The sequence below is a fragment of the Apodemus sylvaticus genome, chromosome 1 (assembly GCF_947179515.1).
Source record: "Apodemus sylvaticus chromosome 1, mApoSyl1.1, whole genome shotgun sequence".
Classification (NCBI taxonomy): domain Eukaryota; kingdom Metazoa; phylum Chordata; class Mammalia; order Rodentia; family Muridae; genus Apodemus; species Apodemus sylvaticus.
In genome coordinates, this window is record NC_067472.1 from 64,818,568 (window position 1) to 64,841,478 (window position 22,911).

The 22,911-nt window shown below is 40.2% G+C and overlaps 1 protein-coding gene across 1 annotated transcript; it reads right to left on the reverse strand.

Moving 5' to 3' along the window:
* Positions 1 to 951, reverse strand: LOC127678789 (olfactory receptor 13A1-like). The gene has a single exon (XM_052173972.1). The coding sequence runs from the start codon at positions 937 to 939 to the stop codon at positions 1 to 3; it is 939 nt and encodes a 312-aa protein (XP_052029932.1). The 5' UTR covers positions 940 to 951.
* Between the last annotated feature and the right edge of the window lie 21,960 nt (positions 952 to 22,911).

The following is a 22,911-nucleotide window of genomic DNA, read 5'->3' on the forward strand; positions in this document are numbered from 1 at the left end:
TTAATGGGAAAAAGATGGCAAGCATCTGCCCAGGGCTAGCTTGACATCCTTGTTCCTCAGTGTGTAGATGAGGGGGTTCAGGGTTGGGCTGAGGACTGAGTACAGCACTGAGGAAACTTTGCTTCTCTCTGGGCTGTAGCTGGAAGCAGGACTGACATAGGCACAGAACACAGATGAATAGTACACAGAGACCACAATGAGGTGGGATGAGCATGTAGAAAAGGCCTTCTTCTTGCCCTCAGCAGAACGCATGCGCAGGATACTGACAATGATGTAGCCATAAGATAACAGGGTTAGCATGAAGTTGATGCCTCCATAAAAGGCGTCTGCCACAAGAGTCATAATGCTGTTAATGTATGTGGGGCTACAGGAAAGCAGGAGGAGTGGGGGAATCTCACAGAAGAAGTGGGTGATGACCTTGGGTCCACAGAATGATAGCCGTGTCATCAGACCAGTGTTGATAGATGCATTTAGTGCACAGATGGACCATACACTCATGGCCAGTACCCCACATAGCTGTGGACTCATCCTAGAGCTGTAGTGCAGGGGACAGCAGATGGCCACATAGCGGTCATAGGCCATGACCGTGAGCAGCAGCAGCTCAGAAGATGCAGACCACACAAGAAAGAAGAGCTGGGCCATGCATCCTTTGAAGGAGATGATATTTTCCTCAGACACTAGGCCAATCAGGGCCTTGGGAATCACAGAGGAGGTGCACACAATGTCCATGGTGGCCAGATTGCACAGGAAAAAGTACATGGGACTGTGGAGCCCAGTGCTGGAGGTGACCAAAGCAATGATCAAAATGTTGCCCATTAGAGCCACTGTGTAGAGGGACAGGAAGCAGCCTGCCAGAAACATTCTTAGACTAGGGTGCTCTGAGAACCCTTGCAACACAAACTCTGTCACAACTGTCTGGTTAGGACTCACCATCATCATGGAAAGTATTGGGTCCACTGGTGTATCTGTCAGCTTCTGAGAAAATATCACAGTTTACCACTTCAAAGTCTGGTTTCCAAATGTTATCATCTCAAACTTCTCTGTTGCTGGAAAGAGAAGAAATGGATGTATTTCCTTCATGGAATCCCATTTTTTATTATGTATATTACGTATCTGAAAACACATATTTTATTTAATTTTGGTTGCCCACCTAGCAACTTTCACCCTGTAGATTTGAGTCAAGAGCGACATCTGCTCCTTCTCATCTTCTTGAACTTGTAGAATACGTGCAGCATCCCTTCCTTGGGACCTACTTCTTTATAACCTGAAAACATTGTGCTCTGTTGGCAGTGCTGGAATCCGAGTTGTATCTCTACACAATAACAGCAGGTATTTTCCATTTGGTGGCAGTTTTGAGTGGACAGACACTCTTGTGCTTTCCTTCCCACCTGGCCTACTGGCTTCTCAATGACTTTTTTCCTCTCCTATTTAGAGCAGGGACTCTTCCATCCATTTCTACCTGGTAATTGCCATCTCTATGACCAAGCAGGCATGCATTTTCTGCATTTTACTCACTCTATAATCCTGTGAATTCTCCTGTGAAACTGTCCAGACTCTAATGCACTTCAAGTATATCAACCCAGAGAGCATTTCTCAAAACCTCAGTGTATACACAGAATGTACCTCTGTGCCTTTTTATCTCAACAAACCATAACAACATCAAAGTCTACACACCCTCAACTGAAATCATTGCCATTGTCTACAGATGTTCCTGTGTGCAGAAGAATGCGAATTGATCCATCCTTGTCTCCTTGTACTAAGCTCAAATCCAAATGGATCAAGGACCTCCACAAAGAGCCAGACACTCTGAAGCTAATAGAAAAGAAACAGGGAAAGACCCTTGAGGACATCGGTACAGGGAGAAAGTTTCTGAACAGAACACCAATAGCATATACTCTAAGATCAAGAATTGACAAATGGGACCTCATAAAATTACAAAGTTTCTGTACGGTAAAGGACAGCATCAAAAGGACAAATTGGCAACCAACAAATTGGGAAAAGATCTTCACCAATCCTACATCAGATAGAGGGTTAATATCCAATATATATAAAGAACTCAAGAAGTTATACTCCAGAAAACCAAACAACCCTATTAAAAATGGGGTACAGAGTTAAACAAAGAATTCTCACCTGAAGAACTTCGGATGGCGGAGAAACACCTTAAAAAATGCTCAACTTCATTAGTCATTAGGGAAATGCAAATCAAAACAACCCTGAGATTTCACCTTACACCAGTCAGAATGGCTAAGATTAAAAATTCAGGAGACAGCAGGTGTTGGAGAGGGTGTGGAGAAAGAGGAACATTCCTCCACTGCTGGTGGGGTTGCAAATTGGTACAATCACTCTGGAAATCAGTCTGGCAGTTCCTCTGAAAACTGGGCACCTCACTTCCAGAAGATCCTGCTATACTGCTCCTGGGCATATACCCAGAAGATTCCCCACCATGTAATAAGGATATATGTTCCACTATGTTCATAGCAGCCCTATATATAATTGCCAGAAGCTGGAAAGAACCCAGGTATCCCTCAACAGAAGAGTGGATGCAAAAATGTGGTATATATACACAATGGAGTACTATTCAGCCATTAGAAACAATGAATTCACGAAATTCTTAGGCAAATGGATGGAGCTGGAGAACATCATACTAATAAGTGGATATTAACCTAGAAAACTGGAATACCCAAAACATAATCCACACAGCAAATGAGGTACAAGAAGAACGGAGAAGTGGCCCCTTGTTCTGGAAAGACTCAGTGAAGCAGTATAGAGCAAAATCAGAACTGGGAATTGGGAAGGGTTAGGTGGGAAAACAGGGGGAGGGAAGGGGACTGATGGGACTTTCAGGGAGTGGGGGTCCAGAAAAGGGGAAATCATTTGAAATGTAAATAAATATATCAATAAATTAAAAAAAAAGAAAGGAAATGGAAGACCTCAGAAAATGAAAAAACCTTCCATGCTCATGGATTGGCAGGATTAATATAGTAAAAATGCCCATCTTGCCAAAAGCAATATACAGATTCAGTGCAATCCCCATCAAAATCCCAACTCAGTTCTTCATAGAGTTAGAAAGAGCAATTCTCAAGTTCATCTGGATTAACAAAAAAACAGGATAGCTAAAACTATTCTCAACAGTAAGAGAACTCCTGGGGGAATCAGTATCCCAGACCTCAAGCAGTACTACAGAGCAATAGTGTTAAAAACTGCATCGTATTGGTACAGTGAGCATGTAGATTAATGGGATAAAATCGAAGACCCAGAAATGAACCCACACACCTATGGTCACTTGATCTTCAACAAAGGAGCTACAACCATCCAGTGGAAAAAAGATAGACTTTTCAACAAATGGTGCTGGTCCAACTGGAGGTCAGCATGCAGAAGAATGCAAATTGATCCATTCTTATCTCCTTGTACTAAGTTCAACTCCAGGTGGATCAAGGACCTCCAAATAAAACCTGACACACTGAAACTAGTAGAAAAGAAACTGGGGAAGACCCTTGAGGACATGGGCACGGGGGAAAGTTCCTGAATAGAACACCAATAGCTTACATTCTAAGATCAAGAATTGACAAATGGGACCTCATAAAATTACAGTTTCTGTAAGGCAAAGGACACTGTCAAAAGGACAAAATGTCAACAAACAGATTGGGAAAGGATCTTCACCAACTCTAAATATGACAGAGGGTTTATATCTAATATATACAAAGAACTCCAGATGGTAGACCCCAGAGAACGTAATAACCCTATTAAAAAGTGGGGTACAGAGCTAAACAAAGAATTTTCACATGAAGAACTTTGGATGGCTGAGAAGCACCTTAAGAAGTGTTGAACATCATTAGTCATTAGGGAAATGCAAATCAAAACAACCCTGAGATTTCACCTCACACCAGTCAGAATGGCTAAGGTTAAAAACTCAGGAGACAGTAGATGTTGGGGAGGATGTGTAGAAAGAGGAACATTCCTCCATGGCTGGTGGTATTGTAAGCTGGTACAACCACTCTGGAAATCAGTCTGGCAGTTCCTCAGAAAACTGGGCATGACACTTCCAGAGGACCCTGCTATACCACTCCTGGGCATATACCCAGAGGATTCCCCTGCATGCAATAAGGACACATGCTCCACTCTGTTCACAGCAGCCTTATTTATAATAGCCAGAAGCTGGAAAGAACCCAGATATCCCTCAATGTAGGAATGGATACAGAAAATATGGTATATTTACACAATGGAATACCACTCAGCAATTAAAAACAATGAATTCATGAAATTCTTAGGCAAATGGTTGGAACTGGAAAATATCATCCTAAGTGAGGTAACTCATTCACAAAAGAACACACATGGAATGCAGTCACTGATAAGTGAATATTAGCCCAGAGGCTCTGAATACCCAAGACATAACTCACATATCAAATCATTCCTAAGAAGAAGGAAGGAGAGGGCCCTGGTCCTGGAAAGGCTTGATGCAGCATTGTAGGGGACTGCCAGGACAGAGAAGTGGGAGGGGTTGATTGGGGAATGGGCTGAGGGAAGAGGGCTTGTGGGACTTATGGGGAGTCGGGAACTGGGAAATGGAAAATCATTTCAAATGCAAACAAAGAATATAGGCAATAATTAAAAAAAGAAAAAAAGAAAAAAAACAAATGACAGAAGGTTAATATCTAGAATATAGAAATAATTTTAAAATTAAACTTGAGAAGAAAAATTCCATCACTCTCACCGTGCTCAGAATAATATGAGCTACAACTACAACCTGCTTGACAAGCTATGGCCATTGATGTAGTAGTAGCTCAAATGCTTTGGGGCAACCAACCATTTTCTGACATAATATAATAAAAGTCTCACATCCCTATCTGGATCCCATACCTGGAACTCTTTACAAGGCCAAGAATATGTGTCTAGATAGATCATAACTCATGATGAGAACCTACTACTTTTTCTACTAAATAGACATAACAATAACATGACACCTAATCATTTATTGCTACACCCATAGATCAGTGCATCATTCAAATTTCATCCGAGAAGCTTCTTACTGTCATATATGACAGTTATCCCAAGGCTCTACATGTGGTCAATGTGAACAGAATAAAAAACTTTGTAGTGTGTAGATCTAAATGTGAAACCGCACACCTTTCCTCAAGAACAAGGGTTCTTTATGGAGGAGAGAGAGAAATAAAGATTGTAGGAGCCAGAGGTGTCATATGACTTCCAAAAGAGAATGTTCGGAGCAGATACACATATGAACTCACAACTATTTGTTGTGTTCAATAGAGCAGATACACATGAGAACTCACAACTATTTGTTGTGTTCAATAGAGCAGATACACATATGAACTCACAACTATTTGTTGTGTTCAATAGAGCAGATACACATATGAACTCACAACTATTTTACAGGATACACAAAATCTGTGCAAGCCAAACAAAATCCCAGCATTGAGGAGGAGGTGGGCACATAGTCCTGCTCTTGGCTGAGGAGCTGTTTGTATTTGACAGCTTCTGGGGAAAGGCAGAGTCAGTTTTATTTAATGATATGATCTCTCTGTAGAGACCACACTCCAAAGTTAGACCACATACTTAAGAGTAGGTCACCAATAAAATTGTATACAGTGAGTTTTAAAAGAGATAGAGAGTAAAATAAATTGGAGAGAGGAGGGACATGGGGTGTTTCTAAGAGAAGAAAAATGAACCCGACCAAAATATAGTGTATGGAATTTTTAAAGAATTAGTAAAAATATTGTTTAAAATTACATTATTTAAAATGTTGGTTATGCTGGCAATATACCTTTAATTCTAACTGTTCGGAAGATGAGGCAACTCAAAGCCAGGCTGGTATAAAAATGAGTTCCAAATTGTCCAAAGCTACATAGTAAGACACTGTTTCAAAATGCAGAAAATATTTCCCAAGGAAATAATAACAGCATATCAGGGAGATTCAAACACTCCCTTGTGGAGAAGTGATCACACTGGCAAATAAATGGAACAAGCCTAGGCGTCGGTCTTTGGAAGAGGAGATGAAGAACAGATATCATATATGCTCCAAATAATGTTATTCACCCATTGAAAAAGCTTTGATGTACAGTACGATGGATAGAAATGGAGAATAATATGTGAAGAAAAAGAAGCTAGGCACAGAAAGATAGTTACCACATTTGTCTCTCACATGTAGAAGTTAGAAGACTCAATCGTAGTAGCTAATGAGCAATAGACAGGATAAATGACAAAGATGGGAAAGTGTTAAGCAAGATAGGAAAATGAGAAGCAAGTACATTTAGACAGAAAAATAAGTTCTCAGGTTCTCCATGTGAAGTGACAACAGTCTGCAATCATCTCTTAAATAAATAAGAAGAAGAGAGGAGCTCAACGCTTGAAAAATCAGAAATGACAGTCATAAAATCATTTACTTAGAATATATAAACATTGAAATATCAACCTATGTTCCATCAACATATGCAATGACTTTCCATTACAACTAATAGCAATGACTGACACCATTCATTGCTGCTATTGGTGCTCATAGTATGAATTCAGAAAAATATAGAACAGAAAAGACAGACATAGACAGCAGAGGAACAGAGCCTAAAGTTTAAGATGTGCAAAATAACTGTTAACTATGAAGTTATATGTGTTCATGCAGAGGGAAATGCTCTTAAACGCTGTTTTGTAGAAGAAGATGAACATCTGTGCTAACTTTTAATTACTGTGACCTGAACAGGAGGGTGTATGGTACTTTTAGGATTATGAAGATGTGCTACATCTCCATGGAGTTGGGCTACATGAAAGAAAGCATTCCATAAAACACAAAATGGTTTTTAAAATGCAAACCTATGGGGAAAAAAGATTACTTTCACTTTTAAAGTTTCCTTTAACCAAAGCCTTGCCATGTATCTTGAAAATGTTTTAAGTGTGTTAGAACAAAACCAATATATATTCAGAGTAATGGGAGCTCATGGAATATATATTCAAGTAATGGGAGCACACACTTTTAGGTGGAGAAAGGAGACCCCAGTGAGAAAGCAGAGAGAGTGAATGTGACCTCTGTGAAGTAGAATTACTACTGGAGAGGTTAGATGGAGTCATGTCTTTTGAACAGTGGAACACAATGCCTTTGCCACATAAGTGATCCAGTGGCAGCATGCACACTCCTGAATTCACTTTACAATAGTGAGGGAAGGGATGTGAGTGTGTGCACAGCACCAGACAGAACTGAACACAAGAAAACATCAATGATGCCATAGCAGGTATACCACTATTTCTGATCATATTTATGGCAATCACTTTGAAAAATACCATGTTCCACGTGAATCCACTGAGAACACTCAGAAGCAAGAACAGATCAGTTACAACACATCTGTAGCCTGATAAGCATGATCAGTAAAGAGACTGAGAGTGTGTTCAGAGCCTCAGAATTGACAATATAAGAGACAACCTGTAAGATCCTGTAGTACCAATATCACTAATGGGCACCTGCCCTAGGAGACAGAGACACCATTAGAATTCTTGTCTATGAATTCTGAAGCTCTTGGAACTGGAAAAGATAATGAAATCAGACAGGAGTCAAATTCTGGGATTTCTAAGCAAAGCTGACACTGGCTAGGAAACTGGAGAGGAGCTATGTTCTTGAAGAACAAACAATATGTGGGGAGATTAGAAAACCATAACCATGAATCTGTAGTGGGCAAAATCTGGATTAGACAAATAGTCTTAGATCCCTCCAGAGTATTTGTTGGCTTCACAGGAAAAGTATTAACTTTAATTTGTGCACCTCAAGAAGTGGCATCCATTCCTACTTTTTGTCTGGATCAAACTAGGCATCCACTGAAGACTATCATGGAGGACTATTGGTACTTATACTGTCATAGAAGATAAACTCCAGAGAGATGTTGGTGGGGGATCACTTGGTGGTCAGTTACTGGTCCCATTTTGCCCAGCTTGGCCATCTGTGGCATGCCATATACTGTTATGCACAGCTTTCTTTGTGTGTGTGTGTGGGGGGGTATTTTGCATGTAAAATAGAGGGAAGACTATAACTTTTGATAAACCATAATTCAATACTTACTCTGTTAATGCACACTGTGCTTAGCGAGCTATATTTTGATGCCTGACATTCCTGTTGGCCCAGCAGACAGTATTATCTTAGATGTGATGGTGCTATACAGATAGAAAAATTAATGTTTCCCAAATGCTCAGCTATAAACATTGAAGCAGAGATATGAACTGTGCCTACCCAAAATCTCTTTCCATAATTCCTGGTCTTTTGTGAATTTAGCTTTGTTTGTTTGTGTGACCATTTGTGCCTAAGTAGACATGGGAGACTCTAATATCCAAGCGGGGAGTTTGTGGGAGCAAATTCACAGCAGCCTCTCATGGCAACGTGTAAGCCAGAGCTCAGCAAGGCTGACTTGAAATCCTTCAGAAGCTGAGCCTCAACCGGGAGCAGAGCAGCTGCGGATCCTTACCAGGGTCATGAACTGTAATGTCTGCAGATAACATGGTCTGTTCAGAAAAAAAAATGGTAGAAGAAGAAAAATATGCATGTCCAGCCATGTTAGCAGAGTCCTCCCTGCCTTTATTTGGCTACTTCCCTGATACTTCAGGTCAGACAACAGAAGTTGTTTTCTTAGGTAAGTCCTAGTCATGAGTCCTGCCAGCCCTGATCTATGGCAGACAGGGCATGGCTAACAACAGTAGGCCTGGGCTGGTGTTTTTAACTCCATGGACAGTGCAGGTAATTTTTCCATATTTCAACAGTGGACTCTGGACAACAGGATATGAAAGTCTCTCTGTGGCATTTTCTCACTCTCCTCTGTGGGTTCCATGTTGAATCATGACAACATGTAATTTCTAGCTAGTCATCAATATAGATAAAAGATTAATCTAAATCTGTTGGTTTCATTTTAAAATTATGAGTACTGTGTGATGATATTTTGATATAAGGAAAATCATACATAATAAACTGTGTGATTAGAAGCTAGACATTTTGCTGTTTATACAATGGAACTCAACCTTTCCATCATAATCTGGTCTCTGACCCATCGCTCTTCCTCAAACTCAGATCTCCTCTCATTGAGAAAAGAATTGTGCTATTTCTATCTCTTTGGTGACATTCAAATACTTGCACAAATGCCACTTTTATAGTGACACTTTTGCTTTGGATCTCCAGTGTTAGCCAGAAAAGTTACATAATGGAAGATTAGCATTCACTCACCTTTCCATATCACAGAGAAGATAGGTGACAGGTGGCTTCCACAAAAGTGTGAACTGTGCTGCCCAGTTCCTGCAAGCAGCTAGTCTTTAGTGTTCCTCTGAAGCTCTGTCTTTCTTTGTATAGAGGTCACTGACCTTAAGAAACACTTGTCATTTCTGAGACCAGGAGCAGGCGCTTGTCCTGGTGCCTCCTGGGATAGAAACTCAAGGAGAAAGCTCTTAGGATCAATTAAAGGGGACTCCTGGCTGAATGACCTGAGCTCCCTATTGGCTGGTAAGGAGGACTATGGTCAGGGTAGTCACATATTGTGGGCAGGAGCATTTACTTCTCAATGTCCTCCCTCTGCAAATCCTGTGCATATATATCCCAGAATGACTTTGGGATGTGTGGATGATCTCACTATGGTATAAATTGATTCCTCCGTATTCTGCTGAGATAATTCATCTGAATTGGACCTGCACACAATAGATTTATTCTAAGAATCTTGTACTGTTCACCTCTCCCTACACTCCAGCTTTTCTGTGTATTGTTAAAAAGTAATGTTCCTTCAGCACTTCTATTTTGTTTACTACTTTTTAAGCATTTAAAATATTTATTCAGCCCTGTATCATTATACAGACTTAAAGGGTTATATTTAAGAACACACACACACACACACACACACACACACACACACACACACGAATTTGGAATAGACTAGATTGGAGGGGGGGGATATGAGAAAGGAAGGGATGAAATGCAATCAAATTATAACCTCAAAAATTTAAAGATAAAATGTCACTCAAAATTTTATGTAACACCAAGTCCATCATAAATGAAAACATAAATAAAAACATTATTTTAAAATTTTTTAATTGTAAAAATATTTACACAATATATTCTGATCACTATTTCTCCTCTCCCAACTACTTCCAGTTCCTCCTCTCCTCAAGTGACCCAATTCCAATGGCCTTTCTTTCTCTAAAAGTTAACAGGTAAACAAATAAATTAACCCAAACAAGGCATAAGAAGAAGAAGAAGGAGGAGGAGGAGAAGGAGGAGGAGGAAGGAGGAGGAGGAGGAGAACCACAAGAACACACACACACACACACACACACATACACACACACACACACACACACAATTAAAGAACAAGAAACCATAGCATACAAGCAAAATGTCATTAAGAAAAAAGTCTCGAGTCAGGAGAGGAGCATCCATCTTGGTTCCGTACTCCAGGAATCGGACAGACTGAGACACAATCTGGGGCAAGGCCTCAGGCAGAAGCCCTTAGCTCTACTCTCTCCGCTTCCGGATCCAGATCAGTCTGGGCGGCAGCATTACATCTCCAAGTCCTGCAAGTGGCTAGCTGGGCTTCCGGGCGGCCAGCTGGGAGAAGTCAGTGTGCTCCAGTGAATCCAGCGGGCCCCAGCGGGAGCCTTCGGGTGCCTGCTTTGGGATCTGAACAGCCTGGGCAGCAGCACACTGTCTACAAGCAGTGCAGGAGGTAAGCTGTGCACCAGAGGCCAACTGGGAAGGGGCAGCTTGCACTGGTGAGTCCAGCACTGACAAGATAAACTAACACCAGTGAGATCTAGATGGCAAAAGGCAAACGCAGGAACGTCACTAACAGAAATCAAGGCAATATGGCAACATCTGAACCCAATTCTCCTCTACCAACATGTCCTGGATACCCCAGCACACCAGTAAAACAAGATTTGGATTTAAAATCACTGGTCATGATGCTGGTACAGGAACACATGAAGGTCATACATAAAGAAATTCAGGAGACAATGGATCAAAAGTTAGAAGCCCTTGCAAGGGAAACACAAAAATCATTGAAAGAAATCCAGGAGAATACAAAAGCCAACAAGGAGGAAATGCAAAAAACACTTAAAGAAATACAGGAGAACTTTGCTCAACAGGCTGAGGTCATGAAAGACGAAACACAAAAATCTCTTAAAGAAATACAGGAGAACTTTGGTCAACAGGCTGAGCTCATGAAAGAGAAAACACAAAAATCTCTTAAAGAATTACAGGAAAACACAAACATGCAAGTGAAGGAGCTAAGCAAAACCATCCAGGATCTAAAATCAGAAGTAGAAACAACTAAGAAAACTCAAAGGGAGACAACTTTGGAGATAGAAAGCCTTGGGAAGAAATCAGGGGACAGAGATACAAATATCAACAACAGAATACAAGAGATAGAAGAAAGAATCTCAGATGCTGAAGATTCCATAGAAACCATGGACTCAACAGTTAAAGAAAATGCAAAATGCAAAAAGCTTGTAACCCAAAATATCCAGGAAATCCAGGACACAATGAGAAGACCAAACCTAAGGATTATAGGCATAGAGGAGAGTGAAGATTTACAACTTAAAGGGCCAGCAAATATCTTCAATAAAATTATGGAAGAAAACTTCCCTAACCTAAAGAGAGAGATGCCCATGAATATACAAGAAGCCTACAGAACTCCAAACAGACTGGACCAGAACAGAAATACGTCCCGTCACATAATAATCAAAACACCAAATGTTCTAAACAAAGAAAGAATACTAAAGGCAGTAAGAGAAAAAGGCCAAGTAACATATAAAGGAAGACCTATCAGAATCACAGCAGACTTTTCACCTGAGACTATGAAGGCTAGAAGGTCCTGGGCAGATCTCATGCAGACTCTAAGAGAACACAAATGCCAACCAAAACTACTATATCCAGCAAAACTCTCAATCACCATAGATGGAGAAACTAAGATATTTCATGACAAAACCAAGTTTACCCAATATCTATCCACAAACCCGGCCCTAAAAAGGATAATAGGAGGACAACACCAATACAAGGAGGGAAACTTCACCCTGGAAAAAGCAAGATAGTAACCTTTCATCAAACCCAAAAGAAGTTAAGCATTCAAATTTAAAAAATAACGTCAAAAATGATAGGAAGTAACAATCACTATTCCTTAATATCTCTTAACATCAATGGACTTAATGCCCCAATAAAAAGACACAGACTAACTGAATGGATACGTAAACAGGACCCTACATTTTGCTGCTTACAGGAAACACACCTCAGGGTCAAAGACAAACACTACCTTAGAGTAAAAGGCTGGAAGACAATTTTACAAGCAAATGGTCTCAGGAAACAAGCTGGAGTAGCCATTTTAATATCAGATAAAATTGACTTTCAACCCAAAGTCATCAAAAGAGACCCTGAGGGACACTTCTTGCTGGTCAAAGGAAAAATACAAAAAGAAGAACTGTCAATCCTGAACATCTATGCCCCAAATGCAAGGGCACCCTCTTTTGTAAAAGAAACTTTATTAAAACTAAAAGCACACATTGCACCTAACACAATAATTGTGGGTGACTTCAACACTGCACTTTCCTCAATGGACCGATCAGGAAAACAGAAACTAAACAGGGACACAATGAAACTAATTGAAGCTTTGGACCAATTAGATTTAACAGATATATATAGAACATTCTATCCTAAAACAAAAGAATATACCTTTTTCTCAGCACCTCATGGTACCTTCTCCAAAATCGACCATATAATTGGTCACAAGACAGACCTCAACAAATATAAGAAGATCGAACTAATCCCATGCCTCCTATCTGATCACTATGGAGTAAAAGTGGTCTTCAATAGCAACAGAAACAACAGAAAGCCCACATACACGTGGAAACTGAACAATACTCTACTCAATGATACCTTGGTCAAGGAAGAAATAAAGAAAGAAATTAAAGACTTTTTAGAACACAATGAAAATGAAAACACAACATACCCAAATCTATGGGACACAATGAAAGCAGTGCTAAGAGGAAAACTCATAGCCCTGAGTGCCTCCAAAGAGAAAATGGAGAGAGCATACATTACCAGCTTAATGACACACCTGAAAGCCCTGGAACAAAAAGAAGCTATTTCGCCCAGGAGGAGTAGAAGGCAGGAAATCATCAAACTCAGGGCCGAAATCAATCAAGTAGAAACAAAGAGAACCATACAAAAAATCAACAATACGAGGAGCTGGTTCTTTGAGAAAATCAACAAGATAGATAAACCCTTAGCCAGAATGACCAAAGGGCACAGAGAAAGCATCCAAATTAACAAACTTAGAAATGAAAAGGGAGATATAACAACGGATACTGAGGAAATCCAAAAAATCATCAGATCCTACTACAAGAGCCTGTACTCAACACAACTGGAGAATCTGGAGGAAATGGACAATTTCCTTGACAGATACCAAATACCAAAATTAAATCAGGACCAACTAGACCATCTAAACAGTCCCATAATGCCTAAAGAAATAGAAGGAGTCATAGAAAGTCTTCCAACCAAAAAAAGCACAGGACCAGATGGCTTCAGTGCAGAATTCTACCAGACCTTCAAAGAAGAGTTAACACCAATACTCTTCAAACTATTCCACAAAATAGAAACAGAAGGAACACTACCCAATTCCTTCTACGAAGCCACAATTACGCTGATACCAAAGCCACACAAAGATCCAACAAAGAAAGAGAACTTCAGACCAATTTCCCTTATGAACATCGATGCAAAAATACTCAATAAAATTCTTGCCAACCGAATCCAAGAACACATCAAAACGATCATCCACCATGATCAAGTAGGCTTTATCCCGGGAATGCAGGGTTGGTTCAATATACGGAAATCCATCAATACAATCCACTACATAAACAAACTCAAAGAACAAAACCACATGGTCATTTCATTGGATGCTGAAAAAGCATTTGACAAAATTCAGCATCCCTTCATGCTTAAAGTCTTGGAGAGAACAGGAATTCAAGGCCCATACCTAAACATAGTAAAAGCAATATACAGCAAACCGGTAGCCAGCATCAAACTAAATGGAGAGAAACTTGAAGCAATCCCACTGAAATCAGGGACCAGACAAGGCTGCCCCCTTTCTCCTTATCTTTTCAATATTGTACTTGAGGTACTAGCTCGGGCAATTCGACAACATAAGGAGGTCAAAGGGATACAAATTGGAAAAGAAGAAGTCAAACTATCATTATTTGCAGATGACATGATCGTCTACCTAAGTGACCCAAAGAACTCCACTAGAGAGCTCCTACAGCTGATAAACAACTTCAGCAAAGTGGCAGGTTATAAAGTCAACTCAAGCAAATCAGTGGCCTTCCTATACTCAAAGGATAAGCAGGCTGAGAAAGAAATTAGGGAAATGACCCCGTTCACAATAGCCACAAACAGTATAAAGTATCTTGGGGTGACTCTTACCAAACATGTGAAAGATCTGTATGACAAGAACTTCAAGACTCTGAAGAAGGAAATGGAAGAAGACCTCAAAAAATGGGAAAACCTCCCATGCTCATGGATCGGCAGAATCAATATAGTTAAAATGGCCATTTTGCCTAAAGCACTATACAGATTCAATGCAATACCCATCAAAATCCCAACTCAATTCTTCACAGAGTTAGAAAGAGCAATTATCAAATTCATCTGGAACAACAAAAAACCCAGGATAGCTAAAACTATTCTCAGCAACAAAAGGAAATCTGGGGGAATCAGTATCCCTGACCTCAAGCAATACTACAGAGCAATAGTGTTAAAAACTGCATGGTATTGGTACAGTGACAGGCAGGAGGATCAATGGAACAGGATTGAAGATCCAGAAATGAACCCACACACCTATGGCCACTTGATCCTCGACAAAGAGGCTGAAAACATCCAATGGAAAAAAGATAGCCTTTTCAACAAATGGTGCTGGTTCAACTGGAGGTCAGCATGCAGAAGAATGCGAATTGATCCATACTTGTCTCCTTGTACTAAGCTCAAATCCAAATGGATCAAGGACCTCCACATAAAGCCAGACACTCTGAAGCTAATAGAAAAAAAACTGGGGAAGACCATTGAGGACATCGGTACAGGGAGAAAGTTTCTGAACAGAACACCAATAGCGTATGCTCTAAGAGCAAGAATTGACAAATGGGACCTCATAAAATTACAAAGTTTCTGTAAGGCAAAGGACACCATCAAGAGGACAAATCGGCAACCAACAAATTGGGAAAAGATCTTCACCAATCCTACATCAGATAGAGGGCTAATATCCAATATATATAAAGAACTCAAGAAGTTAGACTCCAGAAAACCAAACAACCCTATTAAAAAATGGGGTACAGAGTTAAACAAAGAATTCTCACCTGAAGAACTTCGGATGGCGGAGAAGCATCTTAAAAAATGCTCAACTTCATTAGTCATTAGGGAAATGCAAATCAAAACAACCCTAAGATTTCATCTTACACCAGTCAGAATGGCTAAGATTAAAAATTCAGGAGACAGCAGGTGTTGGAGAGGGTGTGGAGAAAGAGGAACACTCCTCCACTGCTGGTGGGGTTGCAAATTGGTACAACCACTCTGGAAATCAGTCTGGCGGTTCCTCCGAAAACTGGGCACCTTACTTCCAGAAGATCCTGCTATACCACTCCTGGGCATATACCCAGAAGACTCCCCACCATGTAATAAGGATACATGTTCTACTATGTTCATAGCAGCCCTATTTGTAATTGCCAGATGCTGGAAAGAACCCAGGTATCCCTCAACAGAAGAGTGGATGCAAAAAATGTGGTATATCTACACAATGGAGTACTATTCAGCCATTAGAAACAATGAATTCATGAAATTCTTAGGCAAATGGATGGAGCTAGAGAATATCATACTAAGTGAGGTAACCCAGTCTCAAAAGGTGAATCATGGTATGCACTCACTAATAAGTGGATATTAACCTAGAAAACTGGAATACCCAAAACATAATCCACACATCAAATGAGGTACAAGAAGAAAGGAGGAGTGGCCCCTGGTTCTGGAAAGACTCAGTGAAACAGTATTCAGCAAAACCAGAACGGGGAAGTGGGAAGGGGTGGGTGGGAGGACAGGGGAAGAGAAGGGGGCTTGCGGGACTTTCGGGGAGTGGGGGGGCTAGAAAAGGGGAAATCATTTGAAATGTAAATAAATTATATCGAATAATAAAAAAAACAATTAAACTAAAAAAAAAAAAAAAAAAAAAAAAGAAAAAAGTCTCCCATAATTAAATATGAGACACAAAGTTCTCACAAATGCCATTGTGTTCATTTTGTGTTGATGGTCATGAGGCCTGCCCTTAACTGTGTTTGCTATGCCCTGTGAGACTCCAGTGGATAGAACTAAGCTTTCTTTGTAAACACTTGTAATTTGGAGATAGCTTCTTGGTTATGAATATTTTGAGTCCATTTCCTCCAGTCAGTGCAGGGACCTTGTCTAGCTTGTGCCTCTGCAATACCAGTGCACGCTGACAGATTTTCGTGAGTTCGTATGTGCATCAGTTCTGTTCTGCCTGAGAGACACTGTTTCCTTGGAACCATCTATCTCCTCTGGTTCATATAATCTTTCTGTCTCCTCTTCCTTATAGGTCCTTGAATCCTGAGGGAGGAGTTTGATGAGGAAATACCATTTAGGACTGAATATTCTAAAAGTCTCTCAATCTGTGCATATTGCTCAGTATAAATGTGCCAGTGGTGATTCTGCCTTGCCGCAATTGAACTACAAGTCCTTATTTTATGGAGGGTTGCTCAGTCCTGTCAGTTTACCAGTCCCTGGTTTCCTTTTCCCGTTGAGAATGTCCCCTGAAATGCACCTTCAAAGGCCAGTATATACATTACATGTAAGTTTTGTACTGCCACATTTGCACAAGGTGAAATGTAGAGTCATAATAAAAGTCAAAGAGACAGAAATCTTAAGGGGTGCTGTTCCTTCCTTAGAGTATGATTTCTACCTGCTTAAATCCTCCTTGGAGCCTTTGAATAGCTGTTTGATTTTTTTCAAATGCTAATTGCTGTTATCTTCAGTGTTGTGAAGCCGTCACCTTCAGCAGAATTTTTTCTTTTGCTTGTACATGTAGTGATTAACTCTGATCTTTTTTGGGGTGTGTGTGTTTCGAAACAGGTTTCTCTGTGTAGCCCTGGGTGTCTTGGAACTCACTCTGTAGACCAGGGTGGCCTCGAACTCAGAAATCCGCCTGCCTCTGCCTCCCACAGTAATCTCTGGGATTACAGGCATGCGCCACCACTGCCGGCAATTTACCGTGTTTTAATATAATATATTAAAATGTATTTTCATTTTAAAAAAGTAAGACATGTTTAGAACATAACTAAATCTATTGATATAACATTTAAAGTATTGCCTCAAATGTAGTACTGTAGTTTTTGTTGTTACAGAAAGGTTTATTTTCATCGGCACTCTTGTAACTTGGTCTCTGAAAGATGATCTCTGAGTTTCTTTTATTTTTTAAATTAGGTGTATTCTTTATTTACATTTCAAATGTTTTCCCCTTTCCTAGTTCCCCCTCCCCTGAAAATCCCAAAAGCCATCTCCCCTTCCCCAATCAAACCTCCCCCACTTACTTGTCCTGGTATTCCTCTACACTACAGCATCAAGTCTTTCCAGGACCAAGGGCCTCTCTTCCCTTTGATGTCTACAAGACCATCCTCTGTTGCTTATGTGTCTGACGCCATGGGTAACTCCATGTGTACTCTCTGGTTGATGGTTTTGTTCCTGGGAGCTATGGGAATACTGGGTGACTCATAATTGTTGTTCCTCCTGTGGCACTGCAAACCCCTTCAGCTCCTTGGTCCTTTCTCTAGCTCCCCCACTGGGGACCCTGTGCTCAGTTCAATGGCTGGCTGAGACTGTCCCCCTCTGTACTTGTCATGCACCAGGAGAGCCTCCCAGGCGATAGCTATATCCAGCTCCGGTCATCCATCACTTGTGGGCATCCACAATAGTGTCTGGGTTTTGTAACTGTATATAGGATGCATCCTGGTTGAGGTAGTCTCTGGATGTCTTTCCCTCAGACTCTGCTCAACCTTTTGTCTTTGTATCTCCCTCTGTGGTTATTTTTTCCCCTTTCTACAAAGGACCCAAGGATCCATACTTTGTTCTTCCTCCTTCTTGGGCATCATTTGATATGTTAACTGTGTCTTGGGTATTCCAAGCTTCTAGGCTAATAGCCACTTATCAGTGAGTGCATACCATGAGTGTTCTTTTGTGACTGGGTTACCTCACTTAGGATGATATTCTCCATTTCCATCCATTTGTCTAAGAATTTAATGAATTCATGGTTTTTAACAATGTATGCATATGCATATAGATATAGATACATATAAATATCTGTATATGTCAATCATACATCCACTTCAGCACCTATGGAAGCTTTCTGTACATTCTTTATCACCATAGGTGAAAATTTTACAAAGCTGATGCTGTTATTACCTAAGTGGCATTCCCTTTGCTAGATGTCATTTGACCAAGACAAGTTGGCTTACCAGCTTAATTTCCACTTCTGACATTTCTGCCCAGTTTTTAGTCTTTAATTGTATCCTTCTTGATCTTCCTGTTTGCTGGGTGAAAGTTCTCATTATTAAAGATACCAATAGCTGTCTCCAAGGAGAGCTCAGATTGTTTCAGCTAATTTATAGTCTTATTTATAGTCCTTATAATTTTCCTTATGTACTGAGAATACAGAAGCCTGGAAAATATGTATAAATAACATCAACCTTTCAATCTGCCTGAAGGTTAGGATTGAAGCTACCATACATACATTTAATGGTTTTTTAGAATCACTGAATGACTTCTAAGATTCAAAAATACCTTTCAAAATGTGTAAAATTTTGCTGATTAGAGTTGGTGGTCTCAAGGTAGATCCTCTATCTTATCTAAATCGGGGCAACGATGAAAAAAGTTGAAGGCAGATTTCCAGTTATTCCACATGCCTTAATGCTCTTGATTGTTTTACCAACTTGACAGCCACTGCTTTTACAAAATAATTTAAATTTATTTGGGAAGTCATAAAGTGAAGGAACAACAGTACCTGAATTACTTATTGAGATGTTCACAATGGAGACTCATCCATGTGTATATTTTTTGGATATCCCTTGTATTAGAAACTTTTTTGGAAGGGGATAATTCAATGCTTTTATCAGAAGACTCCTTAGGACAGTTTTTAATGTCATGAATATGTGAATCTAGCATCTTCCTAATATCATGTTTTTGTAAAATTGTTAACATCCTTCATTTACTTGGAACCAGTAAAATCATTTAAATTTAAAAAAGAAAATGTTTCAGAAACAAAAGTTTTAAAATGGACATATATTGAAGAATGATGATGTATATACTGGAAGCCCTCACTATAGAGCTATTGTACATCAAATTGGGAACATTTTCAGCTTTAAAGTATGTTATAAGGAATTAGGAAGATTTTAAGAATAAGCAATGGTTGGGCTAGATATTGAAGGCTATTGATTTTTGTTTTGAGAAGTGACAAATAAGTAGACAATAAAGGACATTTCCAGAGAATAGCAGTCCAAATAATTGGTACCTACAGTATCATAGAGATAGTGTGACAATAGCTGGACTCAGGAACCATTCTGCAGAAAGGATCATAGGGCCGTCTCAGATGGGCTTCCACTGACAGCTACATAATATATCATTTTCTTCAGGACTCAAGAGAGTTACAGTCTTATTGGATTGCATGGTAGTTGTCAAGTACCAAATCTGATTTTAAGGTTACTCAATCTGGTCTGCATGAAGAAAAATACCAAACAGCACTAAAGGAAAAACATAGCCATGTAAGAAATGACAAAAAACTTGGATTATCTAAGTTTACAAGAGAGAGCTTGTGTGAGTGATGTTCAGAAATGTTTTACTATAGGCTCCCTATAGGGATTATTTGGATGACAGAGGTAAGATGATAAAAGACACATCCTTGATTCATGGAACAGGGATTTCCCAGATATCTACTACAGAACTGTTACTCAAGTGTATTAAAATGTAGTGAACTAGAAAGATGGAGCTCTGCTCCACAGAACACCCAACCCCTGACAACCTGAGTGGCTGAGGCTAGGTTGTCCTGTGAGGCCATTTTTTTTATTAAATATGTTCTTTACTTACATTTCAAATGTCCTCTTTCCTGGTTCCCCCACCCCCCAAAAATTTCATAAGCTATATCCCCTCCCCCTGTTCCCCAATCAACCCTCTCCCACTTACCTGTCCTGGTATTCTCCTACACTCCATCATAGAGCCTTTCCAGGTCCAAGGGCCTCTCCTCACTTTGATGTCCAACAAGGCCATCCTCTGCTGCCTATGTGTCTGGAGCCATGGGTAGCTCCATGTGTCCTATTTGGTTGATGGTTTTGTCCCTGGGAGCTCTGGGAGTACTGGGTGACTCATATTGTTGTTGGCGCTGCAAACCCCTTCAGTTCCATGGGTCCATTCTCTAGATCCTCCATTGGGGACCCTGTGCTCAGTTCAATGGCTGGCTGGTTGTGTCCCCCTCTGTATTTGTCATGCACTAGAAAAGCCTCCCAGGTGGCAGCTATATCAGGCTTTGGTCAGCAAACCCTTGTGGGCATCAATAATAATGTCAGGGTTTTGTACCTGTATATAGAATGGATTTCTAGGTGGGGTTAAAACCCCATAGGAACAACTCAAGAGACCGACAGTGACAATAACTATGTGAGTGTTGAGCTGGAAGTACCTGTGGCTTGCAGAAACATAAAAACCACAGAAGTGCTTTGAGATCACAGGTTTAGAATTTGAAGAGAGGTTCTCTGGGTTGATTGATTTAGGATGGATCAGAGTAAGGATAGTGTCTTAGTTATGGTTTCTATTGCTGTGAATAGACACCATGACCATAGCAACTCTTATGAAGGAAAACATTTCATTGTAGCTAGCTTACAGTTCACAGGTTTAATTCATTATCATCATGGGAGAAGCATGGCAGCACACATCCAGATATGGTACTGGAAAGGTAGCTGAGGGTTCTAGATTTGGATTGTCAGGGCACAGGAAGAGACAGTGAATGCTAGGCCTAACTTGAGCTTCTGAAATCTCACAGCCTACCCCCAGTGACACACTTCCTCCAACAATGTCACAACTATTCCAAAAGGGCCACATCTCTAAACAATACCATCCCTTATGGGTCAGTGGGAACAATTTTGATTCAAACCACCAAAGACAGACGTAACCACAGATTAAGTGATAAATCATATTAGGATAGGCTTAGAAAAGACAAAAAGTAATAGGGAGTCTTTTGACTAGAAGGGATATCAGATAAGACAGTTCCCACTCAAAGTATCAGAGATGGGACAGTGGCTCATGAACTAGGTGACCAGGTTGTGTGGAAATCACAAAAGCCATCAATGTGGTAGTCTGAAAAGGTATGGCAACCATATGCTCAGGTATTTGAATGTTTGACCCATAGGACATGCGCTATTAGGAGGTGTGGCCTTGTTGGAAGACATGGGTTACTGTGAAGGTGTTTTGAGGATACTCAAGCTACCCCTAGTGTAGCATACAGTGTAGCACTCAGTCAGTCCCCTTTTCTGCCTGTAGATGAAGATATAGAACTCTCACCCTTTTATAGCACCATGTCTGCCTAGAAGCTTCCATGCTTTCTGCCATGATGATAATGGTCTAAACCTCTGAAACTATAAACCAGCCTCAACTAAATGTTTTCTTTAATAAGAATTGCTATGGTCACAATATCTCTTCACAGCAATGGAAGCACTAAGACACCATCTTCAGCATTTCCTTCTCTGAGTGGTACCACTGGTGTGGAGAACACCTGCTGTTTAAGTTATTGGCACAGAGATGTCTCCATTATATCTTTGGCAAAGCACAGCATTTGGAGGCAATTAATCAGTAAAGAGAAGACAGATATGAATCAAGACATCTACTCTATAGAAATGTACTTTATACATTTATGAAGTTGAAAAAAGGATAGATGTACCTCAGAACATAAAGCTATAGGATGGAAGGTTGAAGGGTAGAAAGTAAAAATATATAAGGATCTATAGTTTTCAAAATGGAGTGTGACAGCAAGTAAGGATTAGAAAAAAGCCCCCATTGCAGAAACACATGCACTCCTCATATTTCTGAGAACAGGGAAGATTTCAAACTAATTAAATATAAAAATCAAACTTTGAAATCATAAGCTGTGAACTTTTATCAGATTCCTGAAGACACAGCAGTATTTTGGGTACAGTTCATACTGATATTGAACTCCAACCAGACACTGGTGGTTTAGTTCATGCTACAGAGGTTCTATTAGCAGTTTATGACTGCTCCCCCAAAATGTCTTTATCTCCTGTAAACCATAAGGTTCACGGGAAATGTTTTAATAATTCCCTTGGGTTGTCCATACTTCCACACACATGGGGGACCTGACTATAAGCATGTGGTCCATCTGTGCTCTAAATTCTTCTATCAGTACTAGTCTGAGGAGATGATCATTCTGTGATGCCAAGGACACCCACTTCTAATGAGATTTGCCAGTTCTTACTGCTCTCCTGCAGAACTTCAATTGTAAACAGTATCATGACTCCCATGGCTGATGACCTTTTCAGAGGCATCACTTTCTGCCTCCCCGTTGTCTTATGGCTGTATCAGCAGCAGCATCTAGCACATATGCTCAGCTGAGGGAAAGCAGAAGGCCTTCTCCTGCTCATCCTACCTCATTTGATCTCTCTCTATTACTCATCCAAGTTCTGTGCCTGCTTCCAATTACAGTCCAAAAAAAAAGTTATTTGCCTGAAGTGATATAGTAGGCCCTACATCCCATTCTCGACAATCTACACTGATGGACAAGAATGACAAACATGCTTTGAAGAGTTTCTTATACCTTAGATGGAAATATGCAGGCCATTCTGACAGTGTAAGGCCATTTC

Coding starts and splice junctions, on each gene's coding strand:
- LOC127678789 (XM_052173972.1), bottom strand. CDS start 939: ATGATGATGGTGAGTCCTAACCAGACAGTTGTGACAGAGTTTGTGTTG.